General features: G+C 53.3%; 5 protein-coding genes across 5 annotated transcripts; 3 read left to right on the forward strand and 2 right to left on the reverse strand.

Moving 5' to 3' along the window:
• Positions 1-170: 170 nt before the first annotated feature.
• On the reverse strand, positions 171-875 carry ISF_02350 (DUF866 domain protein; the record flags this gene model as incomplete). Its single annotated transcript, XM_018845956.1, has 5 exons — positions 171-314; positions 380-502; positions 551-616; positions 672-786; positions 841-875. The coding sequence occupies 5 exons, from the start codon at positions 873-875 to the stop codon at positions 171-173; spliced, it is 483 nt and encodes a 160-aa protein (XP_018706663.1).
• Positions 876-4,714: 3,839 nt separating this feature from the next.
• On the forward strand, positions 4,715-8,427 carry ISF_02351 (glycerophosphodiester phosphodiesterase GDE1; the record flags this gene model as incomplete). The annotated part of the gene is made up of 4 exons (XM_018845957.1): positions 4,715-4,731; positions 4,814-4,932; positions 5,048-8,241; positions 8,320-8,427. 4 exons carry the CDS (start codon positions 4,715-4,717, stop codon positions 8,425-8,427), a joined length of 3,438 nt encoding a protein of 1,145 aa, XP_018706664.1.
• Positions 8,428-9,221: 794 nt separating this feature from the next.
• ISF_02352 (hypothetical protein) lies at positions 9,222-9,692 on the forward strand (the record flags this gene model as incomplete). Its single annotated transcript, XM_018845958.1, has 1 exon — positions 9,222-9,692. One exon carries the CDS (start codon positions 9,222-9,224, stop codon positions 9,690-9,692), a length of 471 nt encoding a protein of 156 aa, XP_018706665.1.
• A 329-nt stretch (positions 9,693-10,021) lies between these two features.
• On the reverse strand, positions 10,022-11,327 carry ISF_02353 (high-affinity iron ion transporter FtrA; the record flags this gene model as incomplete). The annotated part of the gene is made up of 4 exons (XM_018845959.1): positions 10,022-10,321; positions 10,387-10,585; positions 10,639-11,081; positions 11,175-11,327. 4 exons carry the CDS (start codon positions 11,325-11,327, stop codon positions 10,022-10,024), a joined length of 1,095 nt encoding a protein of 364 aa, XP_018706666.1.
• A 2,544-nt stretch (positions 11,328-13,871) lies between these two features.
• On the forward strand, positions 13,872-15,876 carry ISF_02354 (iron transport multicopper oxidase FET3 precursor; the record flags this gene model as incomplete). Its single annotated transcript, XM_018845960.1, has 3 exons — positions 13,872-14,708; positions 14,761-15,566; positions 15,627-15,876. The coding sequence occupies 3 exons, from the start codon at positions 13,872-13,874 to the stop codon at positions 15,874-15,876; spliced, it is 1,893 nt and encodes a 630-aa protein (XP_018706667.1).
• Between the last annotated feature and the right edge of the window lie 1,844 nt (positions 15,877-17,720).

The following is a 17,720-nucleotide window of genomic DNA, read 5'->3' on the forward strand; positions in this document are numbered from 1 at the left end:
TTTGAATACGGAGAATTTACAGGGGAAGTTTTTCGAGGCTACAGAAAATTAGGAGTGGGCGCAGTCAGGGTGGGGTGAGTTTATCAACGGTCTTATTCAACGCCTCCCTTGCACCGGCCCTCCATTGCCAAATAACTCCTCGACATGCTAACAATGAATGGGGGGAATTTCTATGACCTGCGGATTTCCCACATAATGTCCTTGATGCTGACCTCTTCTCCTGCCTTTTCGTCGTAGTCGTACCACTCTGCGTCGATGAGCTCGATCCCACTGAACTTAGATCCCGACTCGATACCATCAGCCAGCCACTCGCCCTGTGATGGGATCAGTAAATAGTCTAAAAGATTATGTAATTCGTAATTCTGGTGGATTTTCTCACCTCTGCTTTGAACTCTGTAAACTCAAGACCTCGGCAGTCAAACTCGATGATCTTCTGTGCCTTGGCAGGTTCTTGCTGCTGGTAAGGGGTCGCAGCAGCTTTGACAGTGGCGGTGCTCTCTCTCTAATCATGAATTAGTGAAGTGTTAAGAATTTGGCTTCGAGATCTTACCTTGCAGTTCTTGCATCTCCATACAAAATTGGCCTGCCCACGGCTGCCACTCATTTCGTTCGTTTCCTAGTCCCACATCAGCTAGGTGCTATCGAGATTGACAATCTGTTGGCGAGCTTACGAATCGATTGACACCGACATAGTTATTATGAATCTCCCGGCACGAAGTGCACTGGACCTTGAACATATACCAGAACGGGTTCTCCGCCGTGTCAAGAGGACGCAGGTTTGTGACGCTTTGATATGTAAGTAAGATGACAGTACCTTGAACGCCGGGGTTTCCAACTTACCCCGAGAGCTCTGCAGTAAGGAGCAACGTAAACATGATGAGAAACCGAAATATTCTCGTATATTTGCACCTTGAAATGTTTTTCTTCTGAGGAAATCTGCTCTGTACGAAATGCATTTCAGACCGATAATCAGCTCCAATTGGAGTCCTTCAGGCCACCGCGGTGGGGTTGACCAAAGTACCTTGTACCTCATAAAGTCACATGACTCAGCGCCTGACCTCACGCCATTTTGGAAGCTTTCCTCGGTCCATCTATTTTGCCAAGTGAGAAAACGTTGTGCAGTGGTCTCAGCATCTTAGGCCAGCCAATTCGGCGTACCATGCAGCTTCAATGCAGTCATTATGGAATAGAGCCAGCCAGGCTCACCGGTGTGGCTGCCGCGCATGCAGCACTGCGGTGAATGCACTGGGCCGAAGGACAACCGCAGCCGCCAGTCGCCGCAAGGCAACCTTTGCCGAAATCTTTACAGCATGCTACAGCTCCATGTTTGCATCCGCCGCTATTATCGATTCGATACGCAAGGACGAAAGACGAAAGGAATTGGATAAGCAATTGGAGGATGCGAAGCAAGAGCTTGCCGAGCTCAAGGAGCAGGGCAAACGTCTACCCTCACTCCACGGCACCAATCCGGATGGCCTCACCGCCAAGCAGATGGACATACTGTGGAAAGCCATGAAGCAAATATACAACGAACGCCCATACAGAAAGAATATCCGATTTCCGGCGACCATTGCCGCGTCAAATGTCACGGAATGTCTAAGCAAGGATTACTACGATTGTACAAGCCAATCACTGCTTCGGAAAGGACAACAAATTGACTACACAGCACTGGAGCATGCAATCATGAACGAAAGTGAACATTGCACAGCTTTGGTAGCACGCACCGAGACGCACCTCCGACACGAAACCTCGCGATTCCTGAGTTTAGTCAAGGCTCTGCTCAAGGAAGCCGATCGGATCGACCGAACAAGCAATGAAAGCAAGAGCTACAAGCAGGCGAGAGATCTCCTTCGTAACAACCACGCCGGCTATACTTTCAGATCGCTGGATCCCGTGGCTGCGCGAAATATGACGCAACAGCTGAACGAGAGTCTGCGCAAAATTCTTGCAGCCCCTATGTCGCCGAAAGAGAAAATTGGTCGACTCTGTTACAACATGATGATATCATCACACGTACCAGACATCCACACTTACAACACCTTGATTGCGGGATTTGACAAATACGGACTGTCCACATTATCAGATTATGTCATCTACTCCTTCTTCTACGGACGGTACATCCAACCTACTAAATCAACTTTTGTTGCTATCCTCAATCACAACAAACTCACGAATGCGCCAGGGCAATTTTTGCTCAATGTGGCGCGGATAACAGGCTTGGACGATAAAGTTGGTGCCAAAGTGCGACGAAGGCATCTGGACTCATTGCAGCGCAATTTCGAGAAACGATGGGCAATGACGGATCGAGCATCAAAAACGATAACGGGCGAATATATCATGGAGCATTTGCCGCTTAGCCAAGAACTGGTTGAAGAGATGATGCGGGGGCTTCTGCGCTTCAAGCTGTTTGAGCAGGCAGCTCTGCTATTCGTTAGTTGTCTCAAGTCCGGCATCACGCTGGGAAGCAAGGTGATTCGGCAGCTACTGGACGAATGCGTCTCTGCCTTGGATTGGTCGGCGAGTGTGCAGTTGGTCCGTGGTATGAGCGCATTTGGCCAACAGTGGCGAGCCATGATGGTTGAGAGTGGCGAGGATGGACTGCATCTGGTCAATCGCGTGCATCAGCTGTTAGATCTTTGCGGAATTAGTATACACGACCAAGAATTATCATGTACTGCCAACCGTCTGCAAATATCGCAGGACGGATTGGCTCGCTTGATCAACACTCTGGCCAGCACGGGCATTCTTCTGGAGCCTAGCAGCTTCATGCACAGGCACGACCCAACCAAGAGCAGAATGCTGCAACTGGAAAGCCTTTGGAAGGAATACGTCAAAGTGCGGAAGGTAACAACAGCGATTGAAAGCAAACTGCTGAACGCCGATCATTGCCAGGAATTCCGCGAGGAATGTGCTATTCACATTGGCGAGTCAGCTTTCAAACGATCGGAGGTGCTGAGCCAAGAGTTTTCTAAGCTGATGCCAATTCGAGAACAAGCAATCGAGAAGGCTGTTCCAGTGCAATCGGCAACGAAGACTGTTGAGCAAGTGACGATGCATTACGGGCAGAGGATCGCTGAAGCGCAGGTTGTGGCTATTGATCGCGAATTACCAGCGCTTTGGAACAGACAGTTGGTTGTGCGGCCGCGTCCCATAGCAGAGCATGCTGGATTTGGCATTGGGTAAGAAGGTCTAGTTACATTATACCGACATTGTGTATTATATCACCAATTTAGCGAGCACACTTTTCTTCCTTTCTTTCTTTCTCTCTTTCTTGCTTCTTGTTGGGCCGGAATGGTTGACGAGGAGGCACCTATGTGACATAGTTAGGGTGTAGCACCAGCGCCAATAAAGTCGCTAATAAAATAGGTACACTTGAGGTAGCATTTGACGTGAACGTAACGAGTGAACAAAGGCAGCACCAATTTAGTGTTTGGGCGAGTTCCAGATAGATAATGCGCCGGGTGACGTAGATTCCAGGCGCGGACCAGTCACTGCGCGGGAAAAAGGCACGGTGTCGAGGAGCGGGCACTACGTGGCCTGCGACCTTGATGCTGTGTACAAGGCAAAGAGGCTGCAAGACGGGACGGATAGCAAGCGATGGCCGGAGTAAAAATGACTCTTGCTGTCTGTCCGGGCTTGGCTTTCCACGGCTCCTGGCTGTGTAACTTGGGCTTTAGATGGCGCCCACTGAGGAGAGATAATAGACACCGGTGACGCCAGGAGATGGGGCAATAGCTGGCTCTGATCTGGCAATTGGTCATTTGTACTACCGTAGACGACGATCTGTCGCCTCGAAGACCTCCCTTCTTCTTCCCCAGCCCCTCGGAGCCTTTTATTTCTCACTTGTTTCTCTCCATCCTTGCGTGTGAGACCTGCCAACACTCACTACAGTTTGCGGAGAGAGAAACTTGTGGAGTTGGTCAGAAACGAAAGTGGTGGTGCCACAACATTGTGGCGCAAAAAAAAGGGCTTTCTGGGTAACCGTCCGTTAGAGATCCTCGAAGGACAAACGGCCCTGTTTTTTTTTTTTCCTTTTCCCCTTCCAACTCAACTCCACGGCGCGGCTACTCGTATTGCCCGTTGGCCTTTCTTCATCATTTGCCCTGTCTCAGTGGGGGTATACCGGAACACCTCACAGACGCTCAGCCGGCGAGCCACCGCAAGCCGGCAGCTCACGCGCTTCTGAGACACAGCTTACATCTATCTGGCTGGGTCCTGCATCACAGCATCGGTCGGTCGCTGCTCGCTGCATGCCTGACCCTCTCCGACTGCATTGAAGCTGCGGATGATCTCAAGTCCCAAGCTCAAAAACGCCTTTCATCCGAATACATACTCTGCGACCTGCACAGCAATCCCGGTACGCGGTCATACCTCCAGGATTCCCCTCGCTTACGACCCGTGGCTATCCTCAAAGAGCTGGAACCTTGCACGTCCTTGCATGGCCCGACCCAACCCTGCGATAGCTATTGTGGTCACGCGGGACATCGCCTTTCTTGTTGTCTCTTCTTGACTTGTTATTGCTCGTCTGCCCGGTCTTCTTGCCATCTCTTCTGGACATCTACCAGGCAGACCCCTCGGTCATACATGTCGCTATAGCTCCTTCAACCTGAGAACCAGTCGCTGCGCTTGCGAAAGCCTCGCTACTCACGCCCCGCCCCAAGTTTGCGAATGAATTAACGCCAATAAGCTTTGCTACAACGTTCCCATCTTTACCATGAAGTTCGGGCGAAAGTAAGTCCAGCACAAAATCTGTCACGAGCTCTTTCCGTTCATCCCCCCCCCGGCCAAGCACTAACAAAGCCACCCTCCAAAGCCTCCCGCGCAATCAAGTCCCCGAGTGGGCAGCCTCATACATCAACTACAAGGGTCTCAAGAAGCTCGTGAAAGCTGCGTCCGAAAAGGCAAAGGAAGGAACCACGGTAGATCCTGCAGGTGGGCGGCCTCGTCCTTAAAAACGCATCTGATGTTGTCTTTGCTCGACGAAGGGGGGGACGACGCTCGTCCCATACCCCCCCCGCGTGACCTAACGTGATTCTTTCTTCTACAGAGCTCTTCTTCGCCCTGGATCGCAATCTCGAAGACGTCGACTCCTTTTACAACAAGAAATACGCTGAAGCCTGTCGCCGCCTCAATCTCCTCCAAGACCGCTACGGCCGCATGCCCGATGTTGTCGCCACCCTCGACGATGATGAGGTGGAAGAAGTCATGGGCGCGCTCCTTGAGCTCCGCACCCTTCTACGCAATATCCAATGGTTCGGTGAGATCAACCGCCGCGGCTTCGTCAAGATCACCAAGAAGCTCGACAAGAAGGTTCCCGGCATCGCCGCCCAGCACAGCTACATTTCCGCAAAGGTCGACACCAAGCCCTTTGCCAAGGACGGTGGCAGCTCCCGCCTCCTCGTCGAGATCAATCGCTGGCTCTCTGCCCTGAGCGATGCCCAAAACGTAGACGATGCCAAGTCGGATCGTTCCACCCGTTCCCTCGGTCGTGCTTCCACCAAGGCGATGCTAAACCTGCCCCAGGCACAGCTCGATATCCTTGACCTGGCGGTGCGCGCTGATGACAAAAAGAGCCTCAACGAGGCCATCCATAATACTGTCACTCCTTCTGAACCTGCCTCGCAAACATTGTTACTTAACTTGCTCCAAAGATCCATCTCTGCTCGGTCCAAGAAATGCATCGTGCTGTTGTTGGGCCTCATCAAGCACCTGGACGAACCCGACGACATCAACGGCCGCAACTGTATTCACCGCCTGATCATTCACATTGGCCGAACAAAATCCGCAGCCAATATCGACGATCGACCTGTCCCCGCTGGTACGCAGTTCTCTACACGCCACCTGCAGCCTGCCGTGTCGGCCGCTGTTCCCATCAAGGCCATCAACACCAAGGAATCGCAGCTTCTAAACAAGGATGATGACACTGTTCAGCTGCTACTCTTCCTCCTCGACAGTCTCAAACCCGAACAGCGTATTTCTCTGCGCACGCGGGACTCGTTCGGTCGTATGCCTCTGCACTATGCCGCACAGGCAGGCTTTGTTGTGCTTTGCCAGGTCCTCATGGCCCGCATGCAACAATGGAACCAGTTTGACGTTGGTGATGGTATCGACGCTCCCGCATGGCAGGATAGTGAGGGCTACGCGCCCCTGCATCTAAGTGTCATTGGCGGTCATCCTCTCACTACCAAGGCGCTTTTGCAGGGTGAAAACTGGCAAGGCAGCAGCGATGCGAAGCCTGAGTTACGAAAGCAAGTTGGCAAATCTGGTGCCGTTCTTGCTCTCGCGACCAAAGCCAATTACTGGGTCATTGTGCAGATGCTTCTTGAGGCTGGTGTCGACATCAACTGGCGCGACAAGACTGGCGAGACAGCTCTCCACGTTGCTGCTCGCTTCAATCACCGCGAATGTGCCGAAGTGATTCTTAAGGGAACAGATGCTCAAAAGGCTGATATGGAGCTGACTGAGAACTCTTACTCTTGGGCACCGCTACATGTCGCTGCCGTGGACGGCTCGCTCGACGTTGTACAACTCCTCATAGAAGGTGGCGCACAGCTCTCCAACCCTGATGCTTCAGGCTGGACCGCAAAGGAGCACGCCTCTCTTCGCGGACACATGGATATTGCGCGACTCCTTGGCTCTTATACGGACGAGGAAACTGAGGAAGCGCCTAAGCGTCTGGCTGAGCAAGGGCTGTCAGCAAGTCCCCCAGAGGCGTCCTCGCTCGACGGCCGTCGGTCAAATGGAACTGTCACGAGCTGCCAGACTCGCCCTGTAGATTCCGTCAAGACTTTTGGCCATCGTTACCTCCGCAATGAGAGCCTGGTCTTGGTGAACCTCGGTTCCATGGATATACGCAAGACGACAGAGGCGGTCAACCTCGACAGCATCCCGCTCACCGAGGCGCATAGCACGCAACTCGACACAGCACTATCGGTCGTTGTTTCTGCCGCCGGAGCCGTCGGCGAACCTACCATTATTGATTTGCCTGTACATGATGGTATTGCCACTGAACCTGTTGTCTTTACCACAGGAAATGCCGAAAAGGTGAAACTCATGTTCGATATTGTGCCCACGTATTCCGGCAACCAAAAGGCCAAGGTTGGGCGTGCCGTGGCGCTTCTTTCGTCGGTCAAACCCACTATGGGCTCTAGTCGCATGAACCTGCAAGGTGATGTTTGCGTTCCCATTATGTCTAGCAGCTTTGACATCATTGGCACTGTCAACTTTCACTTTCACGTCATTACGCCTTTCCACCACCCAAATATGGAGATTACCTCCCGTCAAACGTACTGGAAGAAGCTCGAGACGACCATGCTCATCGGCCATCGTGGCCTGGGAAAGAATGCCAGCTCCAACAAATCTCTGCAGCTTGGCGAGAATACCATTCCTTCATTCATCGCCGCAGCCAACTTGGGAGCCCACTACGTTGAATTCGACGTGCAACTCACCAAGGACCACGTCCCCGTCATTTACCATGATTTTCTCGTCAGCGAGACGGGTATCGACGCGCCCGTGCACACGCTCACCCTGGAGCAATTTTTGCACATTAACCCTGAGAAGCGCCATCGCACCGACGAGAGGGCCAAACACGCTGATTCTTATGGATCTGGCTCTCGTGCTCGTAGTAGCAGTTTTGCACCAAAACGCTCACACTCGATGGGCTTTGCTGGGACCGGTTCCGGCTCTGGCGAAATGGATGAGCGCATGAAGCACACGCGCGACTTCAAGGAGAAGGGCTTCAAGGCGAACTCGCGGGGTAACTTTATCCAGGCGCCCTTTGCGACTTTGGAGGATCTATTCCGCAAGCTTCCAGCAGACACTGGCTTCAACATTGAGATGAAGTACCCGATGCTGCACGAAACGGAGGAGCATGACATGGACACGTACGCTGTCGAGCTCAACTCTTTCTGCGACACTGTGCTTTCCAAAGTCTACGACCTCGCAGGCGAGCGACACGTCATTTTTAGCTCGTTCAACCCCGACCTTTGCTTAAGTTTGAGCTACAAGCAGCCGTCAATCCCCATCCTGTTCCTTACAGACGCCGGCTGCAGCCCCGTCTCAGATATCCGTGCCTCATCGCTGCAGGAAGCCATTCGGTTCGCCAGCCGCTGGAACCTGCTGGGTATTGTCTCCGCCGCAGAGCCGCTCATCAACAGTCCTCGTCTGGTCAAGGTTGTCAAGGAGAGTGGCTTGGTCTGCGTAAGCTACGGCACATTAAACAACGACGAGATCATGGTCGAGGTTCGTACCCACACTACCTAGCTTCTGGGAATTGCCATTATTATCAGCATGCAATTTGCTAACTGTTTTGAAATGCAGCGGCAAGTAAAGCAAGGTATCGATGCAGTTATTGTTGACAGCGTTTTAAAAATCCGACAGGGCCTTACCGCTGGGGAGTCGGCAGGTGCCGCTGTCGAGACGTCATAATTAGAAGGGCATTGATAGCATCCAGGAAAGTCAAAGTGAAAAGTACAGCAACACAAACAACGGCATCAAGAAAATAGTAGTCACACGATTATTATTCATCTCCAAATAGCGCCAATCATCTATTTATATTATGGAAACTCTGCCGCTCGTAAAAGCATCGTGATACTTTGCTCACAGGTCAACAAGTTGTCTGTGTGACTCACCAGTTGGAACGTTCCGGTCCTCTTTTTTTTTGGCACAAGTTGTCTGACCCAATGTTGTGTTATTAGGCCCAGAGCGGCTGGCGAAACGCAAAGAGAGAGAGGGAGAGAAAGAGGGGAGTTGCCGGTGTTTCCCTTTTTAGCCTCTTGTTGAACCCTAATCGCAGCACCGCCTACATCGAGATGCCTTTGGCCTCGAAACTGCGAAAGCCGCGCGCCACTAGCCTTGCACCCTGAATCTGGGGAAGAACCCTTTCTTTTTGTGGTTGTTTTCTCCTTGACTTGCTACCGACCATGTTGTACTCAATTCTTTTTTTTTTTCGACGCCTGGCGCACTTTGTTAAGCACAACTGAGAGGAAAGAAGGAGGGACGGGGTGGTGTTTCCCGAACTTGGAATATTCGTGCAAGAGTTCAAAAGCAGCAAATCACCCCTCCCGTCATTTATCTACTATTTGTTTTTATTCATTGGCTTTTTATCAAAACTCCAAGCTCGCTTATTCTTATCCTTTTTTTGAAAGTTTTCTCTCCGTGAGAAGCGCCTTTATAGAGAATAGCTACAACAACACGACAACAACAACCACCCACTCATCACCATGGCCCCCCTGCACATCAACCTCAGCGAGACAAGCCGCTGGCTCGCCCAGCTGCACACCACCAACCTCATTCCCGCCGACGGCGCGCCGACAAGTTCCTCCTCCGCTTCCTCGTCGACGCGCAGCCGCGGTCGAAGCGTCGACCTCAGCCCGACAACTTCAGCGTCGTCGTCGTCCGGCTCGCCTACCTCGCCCGTCGACTCGGGCACGACGACCTGTCTGCTCACCGAGTCCCGCGCCCGGAGCCTGCAGCGGCTGTGCGACCTGAGCGACGTCAACGCGCGGTTCTCGCCGACCAACATCAACTACGTCAAGACGGCGGCGCCTCGGGACAAGGGCGCCTCGCCGACGACGACGACGACGACGACGGCACGGTCGAGGTGGTACCGCAAGGCATCGGGACAGTCGCTGGAGGCGCTGGAGGGAAGCTCGATGCGCAAGTATTCGTTTTCAAAATTCAGGCTGCGATAGTGAGGGGCAGATTGGCTTTGACTGTACCCTCTTTTTGCTCTGATTGTCTTGCATGGCGGATATCCACTGGCGTTTCTTGGGTTTTAGGGAATCGCTTGGGCGTTCAGACTGTAGGTGCACCTTGGTGTATGCATCTTGTTCGGGTCTTTTTACTCATTCAAACTGTACTCTTTTATAAATATATTACTAGCCCTCATTGCGTAATGAGTACATGAATTGACCATGTCGTCTAACAAATGCATTGAAATCAGTTGGTATATACGTTAGATGGCAAATTAGTCCTCCGTTGATGACCGAAAAAGGTCTTCCATACTTCTCTTTTTTTTAAACTACTCAGAAGCAGCAGCCGTGGTCTTCTCACGAACAGGCGCCTTGCTTTCGACAGCACCATGGCTGTCGGCGCTGGTGCTGTTGTGGTCGCTGTCCGAGTCGGACGTCTTGGCCTTGGCCTTCATGAAGGGGTAGTGGCCGGTGGACTCGTGGAAGCGCATGATGATGAAAGCGGCGATAACAAAGATCCAATAGATGTTGTAGGAGATGACGGAACCGTAGGTGGCCGAGTTGGTCCAGCCAAAGATGGCGTTGAGGATACCCCAAGCCTCGGAGCCAGGCGCTTCTGGGCCGCAGCACTGTAAAGGAAATAGGTGTAAGTGGGGTGGAATCAAAGGCGCGGATGATGGGCAAGATAGCTTACGTTGACGTGCCAGACGCTTCGGTCAATATCATAAGAGCCGGGTCCGTTGCCAACTTCGGCGGCGTCGCCGCCGACGACCTTGTTCCACTCGGCCGACTCGAAGGCCCAGACGCCACGGGAGAAGAGACCGGCGGCGACAAGGTAGAGCAGGCAGGTAGAGACGACAAGGAACAGCTGAAGCTTGGTGCCAGTACCACCACTAACGTTGTCCCATTAGAGAGGAGAAATATGAGTTAATGGGACTTGACTTACCGGTAGAGGATGTAACCGACGATGCCACCGACGAGGAGGCCGCAAACGACGGGGAGAGGGAACGCCGTAGCCGGGGCAGTGAAGGAGACGCCGGCGACGAAGACGACAGCCTCAATACCCTCGCGGAGGACGGTGATAAAGGGGAGCATGAACATGGCGTACTTCTCCATGAAGCGTTTGACGATACCCTTGCGGCCGCCGAGGCGGAGGGGGTTGTCCACGGCCTTGGCAAGCTTGAGGCGCCACTTGTCCTGCATCTTGGTGACACGGAGGAGGGCAGCACCCATGATGGTAATGATGACGGAGCCGAAGAGGCAGAATGCGCCCTCGTAGTAGAGGCCGTTTTGGGACCAGGAGGAGCGGCCGACGGTGTAGAAGACGCCGATGATGGCGCTTGCGACGACCATGCAGATGAAGAAGCCTATGAGACTGCCTAACCAGACCTATAAGAAGTGTGTTAGTGGGCGAGCGTTCTATGGTTTTCTTCTTGGCATGATCATTGCCATCACTGTTCCTGGTTGCGATTGGGAACACACCTGTCGTCGCAGCTTCTTGTAAGCCTTAGCATCGCCATCGGGCCCGCCGAGGGTCTGCTTCAGAAAGGCGAGCAGAATCGAGACGATGATGACGGCCTCGAGGGCCTCGCGAAAGACGAGGAGGAAGACGGGGACGGCAAAGACTTGGGGCATGGCTGCGGTTTACTTTGCTTGTGCCTTGGTGTGGGAGGTAGTGTCGGTGGTGGTTGTGGCCGGAGAGCGGGTTGGTTTTGTGTTGTCGTTTGCAACACGATTGGGGTCGGCTCTCGCACCAGGGTCGGCAATATCAGGCCACGAGGGAAATTCTCAAAGAAAAGAGCCGGAAGTTGGCAGAGGGGAAACTACCAATTTGATCAAAGGACAGGCCAGGCAGAGAGTGAGCAGCGTATCAGCCCCAGAGGGGGGGAAATGGCTTTTCAGCTGTGTGGTGGGGAGGGGGGGGGTGGCTCGTATGGTTAGAGTTGCTTGTCTGGGATCGATGACTCGGAAAACGCGCGAGAAGAGGAGGAACTTGAAAAGATGCGGAAACCGAGAGGGTCGGTTCGGATCAGATAATGTCAATTGGGCGAGCGTTGATGTTTGGTGGCGTTTGGCGAGGTGGCAAGGGACTCGAGACGGCTTGTTGAGGTGGTGGATGGTGGTGGATGTCGACTATCACCTGAATTATAATATTCACAAGGAAGGAAGGTAACGGCGGTACGAAGAGAGAGGGAGGGTTTGTGGGGATTGTGAGTGGTCGGTTAGCTCGTCTTTACCAAAATTTTCCATTCGGTTTCACTTTATCTTTTTGATCCCGTTACCAGTAGCTACAATATTAGCGAGTATTTTAGCGTTTGACAGCTCGAAGAGGAGACCCCAGCCACCGGCAGATTTATGCCGCTGTGGTTGGTGGTGCTCGGGGCTCTTTGTTTCTGTAGAAAGGGCAAAAGGTCCGAGTACCTGTAAATGCGACCCTCTCCTACTTCTTTTTCGCCGTCTTCGTCTTCTTCCGAGAACCTTCTTTGTCTTTGTTTACTTGTCTCAACCAAGATACCGGGTTTTGGTATGCATGCCCAGAGATGTGCTCCAGGGTCCCCTTTTTTTGTCTTGGACGATTTCTGCCAAGCAGCCTTGCATCTGAACCGGCAGCCTACAGCGGTCCTTGGCGAACGATTTGGCGGGGCATAAGGCGGCGAAGTGCCGAATACAGTGGGTGATTGGTAGTAATACAGAGATGAAGCGTTACATGACGAAGCCGCCGCTGCAGATTCATCTTGGCCAAGACATCATCAGTTCGGACGAACAAGGCCTTGTCATGATCATATCACTGCATTACTTGTTCCACCTTGGTGGCATGCAAGACGCATTCCTGCGCCATCTCCCATCTTCAGCAACGCATGGCAAATTTGATCAACTGACTAGTTAGTTGGCTGATCCGTTTGCCCGTCCACCATCAGGCCACCCTCGCCCTGTTCTCGTCAGCTCCGACCACGGGGCGATCCATGCCAATAACCATATCCTCGGCCTAAACTCCTCGCCCATGCCGATGAAAGATTTTTCTTTCTCTCCAATCTACGGATCATATCAATCAGTTGATTGATGGTGGCCGCGCCTAACAAAAGCCGTGGCGCTTTCAGCCCCATGCTAATCAGATCCTCTTGTCCAATCGCCATTCGTCCTCGACGCCTCGTTCAAGCCCAATCCCACGACCGACTGTTGCTGGCTCCAACTTACACCCGGTTTAAGGTGCGCGAAAAAGCTGCATTTGTACGGTGATGGTCGCCGAAAATCAGGTCACCTGCGCCCGTGCTGGTTTTCTTCTTTCTTTGCCCTTGTTTACCTGGCTTACTGGCGGAGACATGTCCAGCCGGTCGAACTACCAGTGGTCTTTTGCGGCGGCCAAGTGCCGATCCCATGTAACCTCGACAAGCAGGCCAGTGGCGGCAGGCAGGCTAGCAGACAGGCGAATAGGAATATCAAAGTTTTTGTCAGAAGCTAGAATGAAACGTTGAGTAGACACCACCCCGCCCCGACATGCAATCCGTGCAGAGCCCGAGCTGTAGAGTACTATCTCCCTAGGTACCTTAGTGCTGCCACCCGTCGGTCGACGTCGAGCCGCGCCATTCCCTTTGCTGCGTATGCTTGTTCGACATTTTGGCAGCCTCGATAAGAAATGAAATCAATAATTCAGGAGAGATATATGTCCATCATGCTTTGAACAGCCGATATCCGCACACTGTCCATTTGCTCCCGTTTATAGCGACCCTTTAGCGAACTTGCAGGGACCTTGCCGAGACTTTCAGCTGGGTGTCCACTTAAAATGAACCCTGGCAATCCACGCCGCCACTAAAATAGAGGACCCAGTCCGCTAAAGGGTGCCCCGTTGCTTGCCCCATTCGGGCAGCTCTAGCCTCTGCACTTGCAGCCTACGACGGCCCTGCAGCGGCTCCGACAGCCTGCAAGTCACCCCAGTCCAGCCCATTCATGACTGACTGATTGCGCTTTGCTCGTCTCCAGCCCAGATGGCCATCAACCCGCCCGTTTGTCGCAACCCTCCAACACACTACTGCCCAAATCTTTCTCAAAAGGACGCAGATATCTTCTCGTCTCTTCTTTCGTTACTACTGTAACCTCAGCAAGCACAGCTAACTAAACTTGCTCATCAACGTTTCCCCAATTGAGTTATACAGCCATATAAACAAGCGCTGCTCGCTCGTCATGGCGCCTCTCGTCAAGACGGCCGTTGCCGCTGCCGCCCTCGCCGCCCTCGCCTCAGCGGCCACCGTCACTCACGACTTCAACATCACCTGGGTTACCGCCAACCCCGATGGTGCCCAGCCTCGTCCCGTCATTGGCGTCAACAACCAATGGCCGATCCCGCGCCTCGAGGTCGACGTTGGCGACCGCCTAGTCATCAACGTCAACAACCAGCTCGGAAACCAGAGCACCTCGCTACACTTCCACGGCCTCTACATGAACGGCTCCAACCTCATGGACGGCCCGGCCGGCGTCACCCAATGCCCCATCCCCCCGGGCTCCTCCTTCACTTACAACTTCACCGTCGACCAGCCCGGCACTTACTGGTATCACTCTCACTCGAATGCCCAGTACCCTGACGGCCTGCGCGGGCCCTTGATCGTCAACGACAAAGACTTTCCCTACAAGGACAAGGTCGACGAGGAGCGTGTCTTGACCCTGTCCGACTGGTACCATGATCAGATGCAGGATCTCATCCCCATCTTCCTCTCCAAGGGCAACCCAACTGGCGCCGAGCCCGTCCCCAAAGCTGCTCTCATGAATGACACCCAGAACATGACCCTTCCTGTCCAGCCCGGCAAGACGTACCTGTTCCGCGTCATCAACATTGGCGCCTTTGCCGGACAGTATCTCTGGATCGAGGACCACACTATGCAGATTGTTGAGGTAGACGGCGTCTACACCAAGTCGGCCCCTGCCGAGATGGTGTACATCGCTGCTGCCCAGCGTGTCAGCTTCCTCCTCACCACCAAGAACGATACCTCTGCCAACTTTCCCATCGTCGCATCAATGGATACGGTAAGTCAGGTGCTGTTAGGAGTCGCAGAAAGGTGCAGGCTAACATTGACAGACCCTGTTTGATCAACTGCCTGACGATCTCAACTACAACTCCACCGGCTGGCTCAGCTACGACGACAGTAAGCCCAAGCCGGATGCCAAGATTGTCGACGGAGAATTTGATCCGTTCGATGACATGACCCTGGAGCCCTATGATGGGATGAAGCTGCTGCCCGAGCCCCAGAAGACAGTCGAGCTCGACGTCATCATGGACAACCTCGGCGATGGCGCCAACTACGCCTTCTTCAACAACATCACCTACAAGACGCCCAAGGTTCCGTCCCTCTACAGCGTCCTATCCAGCGGCGAGCAGGCCACGAACCCCACCGTCTATGGCGAGTACACACACCCTTTTGTTCTCGAAAAGGACGAGATCGTCCAGATCGTCGTCAACAACCTCGACACGGGCCGCCACCCTTTCCACCTCCACGGCCACGCCTTCCAGGCCATCCACCGCTCGGCCGAGGAGGCCGGAACCTTCGAGAGCGAGAACCTGACCGAATCGCAGCTCAGCCAGGTGCCCATGCGCCGCGACACCCTCGTCGTCTGGCCCCAAGGCAACATTGTCCTGCGCTTCAAGGCCAACAACCCGGGCGTCTGGCTCTTCCACTGCCACATTGAGTGGCACGTCGTATTGGGCTTGCTGGCCACGTTTGTCGAGGCCCCGCTGGAGCTGCAGAAGCAGTTTACCATTCCTCAGAACCACCTCGACAACTGCGCCGCCGCGGGCATGGCCACGCAGGGCAATGCGGCTGCAAACACCAAGGATCTGCTGGATCTAACGGGGCAGCCCACCCCTCCTGCTCCTTTGCCTGCCGGGTAGGTTTTGACAACACAACTCAAGAATGAAAAGGGAGAATGATACTAACCCAAAGATAGATTTACCACGCGCGGCATCATTGCTTTCGTGTTTAGCTGCATCACTGGTATCCTAGGTACCATGGTCGTGGCATGGTATGGCATGTCCGCGCCAGCCAAGTCGGCGCACGACCACGAGCCTCTTGCCCATCCTGCCAACGGAACCTCGGGGGTGCGTGAAACTGGCACCGCGGCCGCGGCGGCTGGTACTGCGGGCGAGACGTCGGCGACAGCTGCAGAGGCGAATGCGGCTGCGGCCAGGTCGAGTTGATCAAAGATACCCAACATGAGAGGGAGGGAGGAAAAGTGAAGACGTTATGGATATTAAAGAATTGTATAGATCGGATAGTATGCTGATAGTAATGTGCAAATTTATCTTTATCATCTGGTGTGCGTTTGTGGACGTGACGAGAGAGTAATGATCAGTGAACTCGCGAAACCCCAAGAAGGCAGGGTGTAGGATCGTAAAGAGGGGGGATAAAGAAAGATTGAGGATCGAAAGGGATGAAAAAGAAACGGCTGGGTGGAGAAGAAATGAAACAATAGAGAGCACAAAGAAGAGACGTTAAAAGGCGAAAGGAGAAAAGAGCAAAAAAGTGATGGTCAAATAGCAACACCTGGTCTCGATCCAGGGACCTACGGGTTATGAGCCCGTCGCTCTTCCACTGAGCTATGTTGCTTATTTGTTGAAAACCTCTACACTTATTTCTACCTATAAGGCTATCGAGGTGATGAGTCATTGCTGTTTTCTGCCTAGCCCCACAGCGAGTCTCGCCAACACGCCAGCTGTGTGAAAAAATGCAGATGGAGAAGACCAGCAATTTTGCATATTTGGCGGGTTTACGGTATACCTTTCATTCAAAATAATGAGAGATATTTTGGATGACATTTTATCCGTGGAAGTCCGGGTGCTTGGCGGCGCGGCCGTAGAGAACTTGCACGTCTGTCAACAGAATAGGGTAGATGCTACCCTAGACAGAGAGTTCACGTTTGGATTCCCGTGGGCGGGCTTCCGGAGAAGCCAAGTCAGGGTCCCGCGGTGCGCTTGTTGTAGTTGTTTTATCCGTCAGAGAGCATTTTATCTGCTTCCGTGGAAACACTTTGGCGTTGGGCCATCACTTCACGTCCATGTCGATTCTACGCTCCGGAGAGTCGTGGTGAGCTAGATTCGATGCAAGACACATGGGCAGACAACCTTGGTAGCATTGTCTGCAAGACACGGCAAGCCCAACCGTACAATGCATCACCTGCGTTCCCCGATAGTTTAATGCAAGGACCGTTACGAGTAATACCGGGCGGCCCCTCCCCCGCATGCTGCTTGGCGAGCGAGCCAATCGCCGTCAGCCCATTGCACAACTCATCAAGTTACCGAGCCTCATTGCGTCAACAGATAGTTGACCCAATCTCCATAGATGTACCGTATATTGCCAAGGCTCTCGAGCTATTCGTCGTTGGCTTATCCAAGTTGTCAGCACGCGGCGTCAATTTAGTGTTTTGTCCGACCTCGTGATCGGGAGACTCGCAAGCGCATCCCGGATCGTCGCAACAGGCCAAGCACGAAACAACAGATAGGAAGTTTAAAATCCTCGGGGCTCGCTCGGTATCTCGGTATACATACGGCATATCGCGAAACCCCATGTTTTTGAGGCTTGGAGATGGTCGCGGTTGTATCAATGCGTGCGAGCTTTGGGGTCGAACTCGACTAATAAGAGCCCGGTTGCTATCTGCGGATGGCAAGCTAACGCCTGCCGAGCTGGAGAGAGCGGCGAGGCTAACTAAATGGCTAAACAAAGTAAAGGAAAAAAGGGGACGAGGTATGGATCACTGGCGTGAGTTTGTTGTTGCTATGCAGGTCAGTTTGAGACAAGCTGCCTGTCAGCCGGTGTATACCAGTAGAGCGAGTTATGATGGCTTCAGCCTCTCAGGCTGCGGTCCTGGCAAGGTTTCGCCAAGGGTGAATGCGCGGGACGCTGCCGCGACAAGCCCAATCGGGAGCGTGGTGAATTGGAAGCCTCCGGAGCCATCGACCGGGCAGCTCGAGGTGCGCGTTGTGTACGCACTAAAGCAACCATGGCCAAACCTCCTTCCAATGTAACCGGTTGGAGACTTTGAAGT

The sequence above is a fragment of the Cordyceps fumosorosea genome, assembly GCF_001636725.1.
Source record: "Cordyceps fumosorosea ARSEF 2679 chromosome Unknown scaffold_4, whole genome shotgun sequence".
Lineage (NCBI taxonomy): Eukaryota > Fungi > Ascomycota > Sordariomycetes > Hypocreales > Cordycipitaceae > Cordyceps > Cordyceps fumosorosea.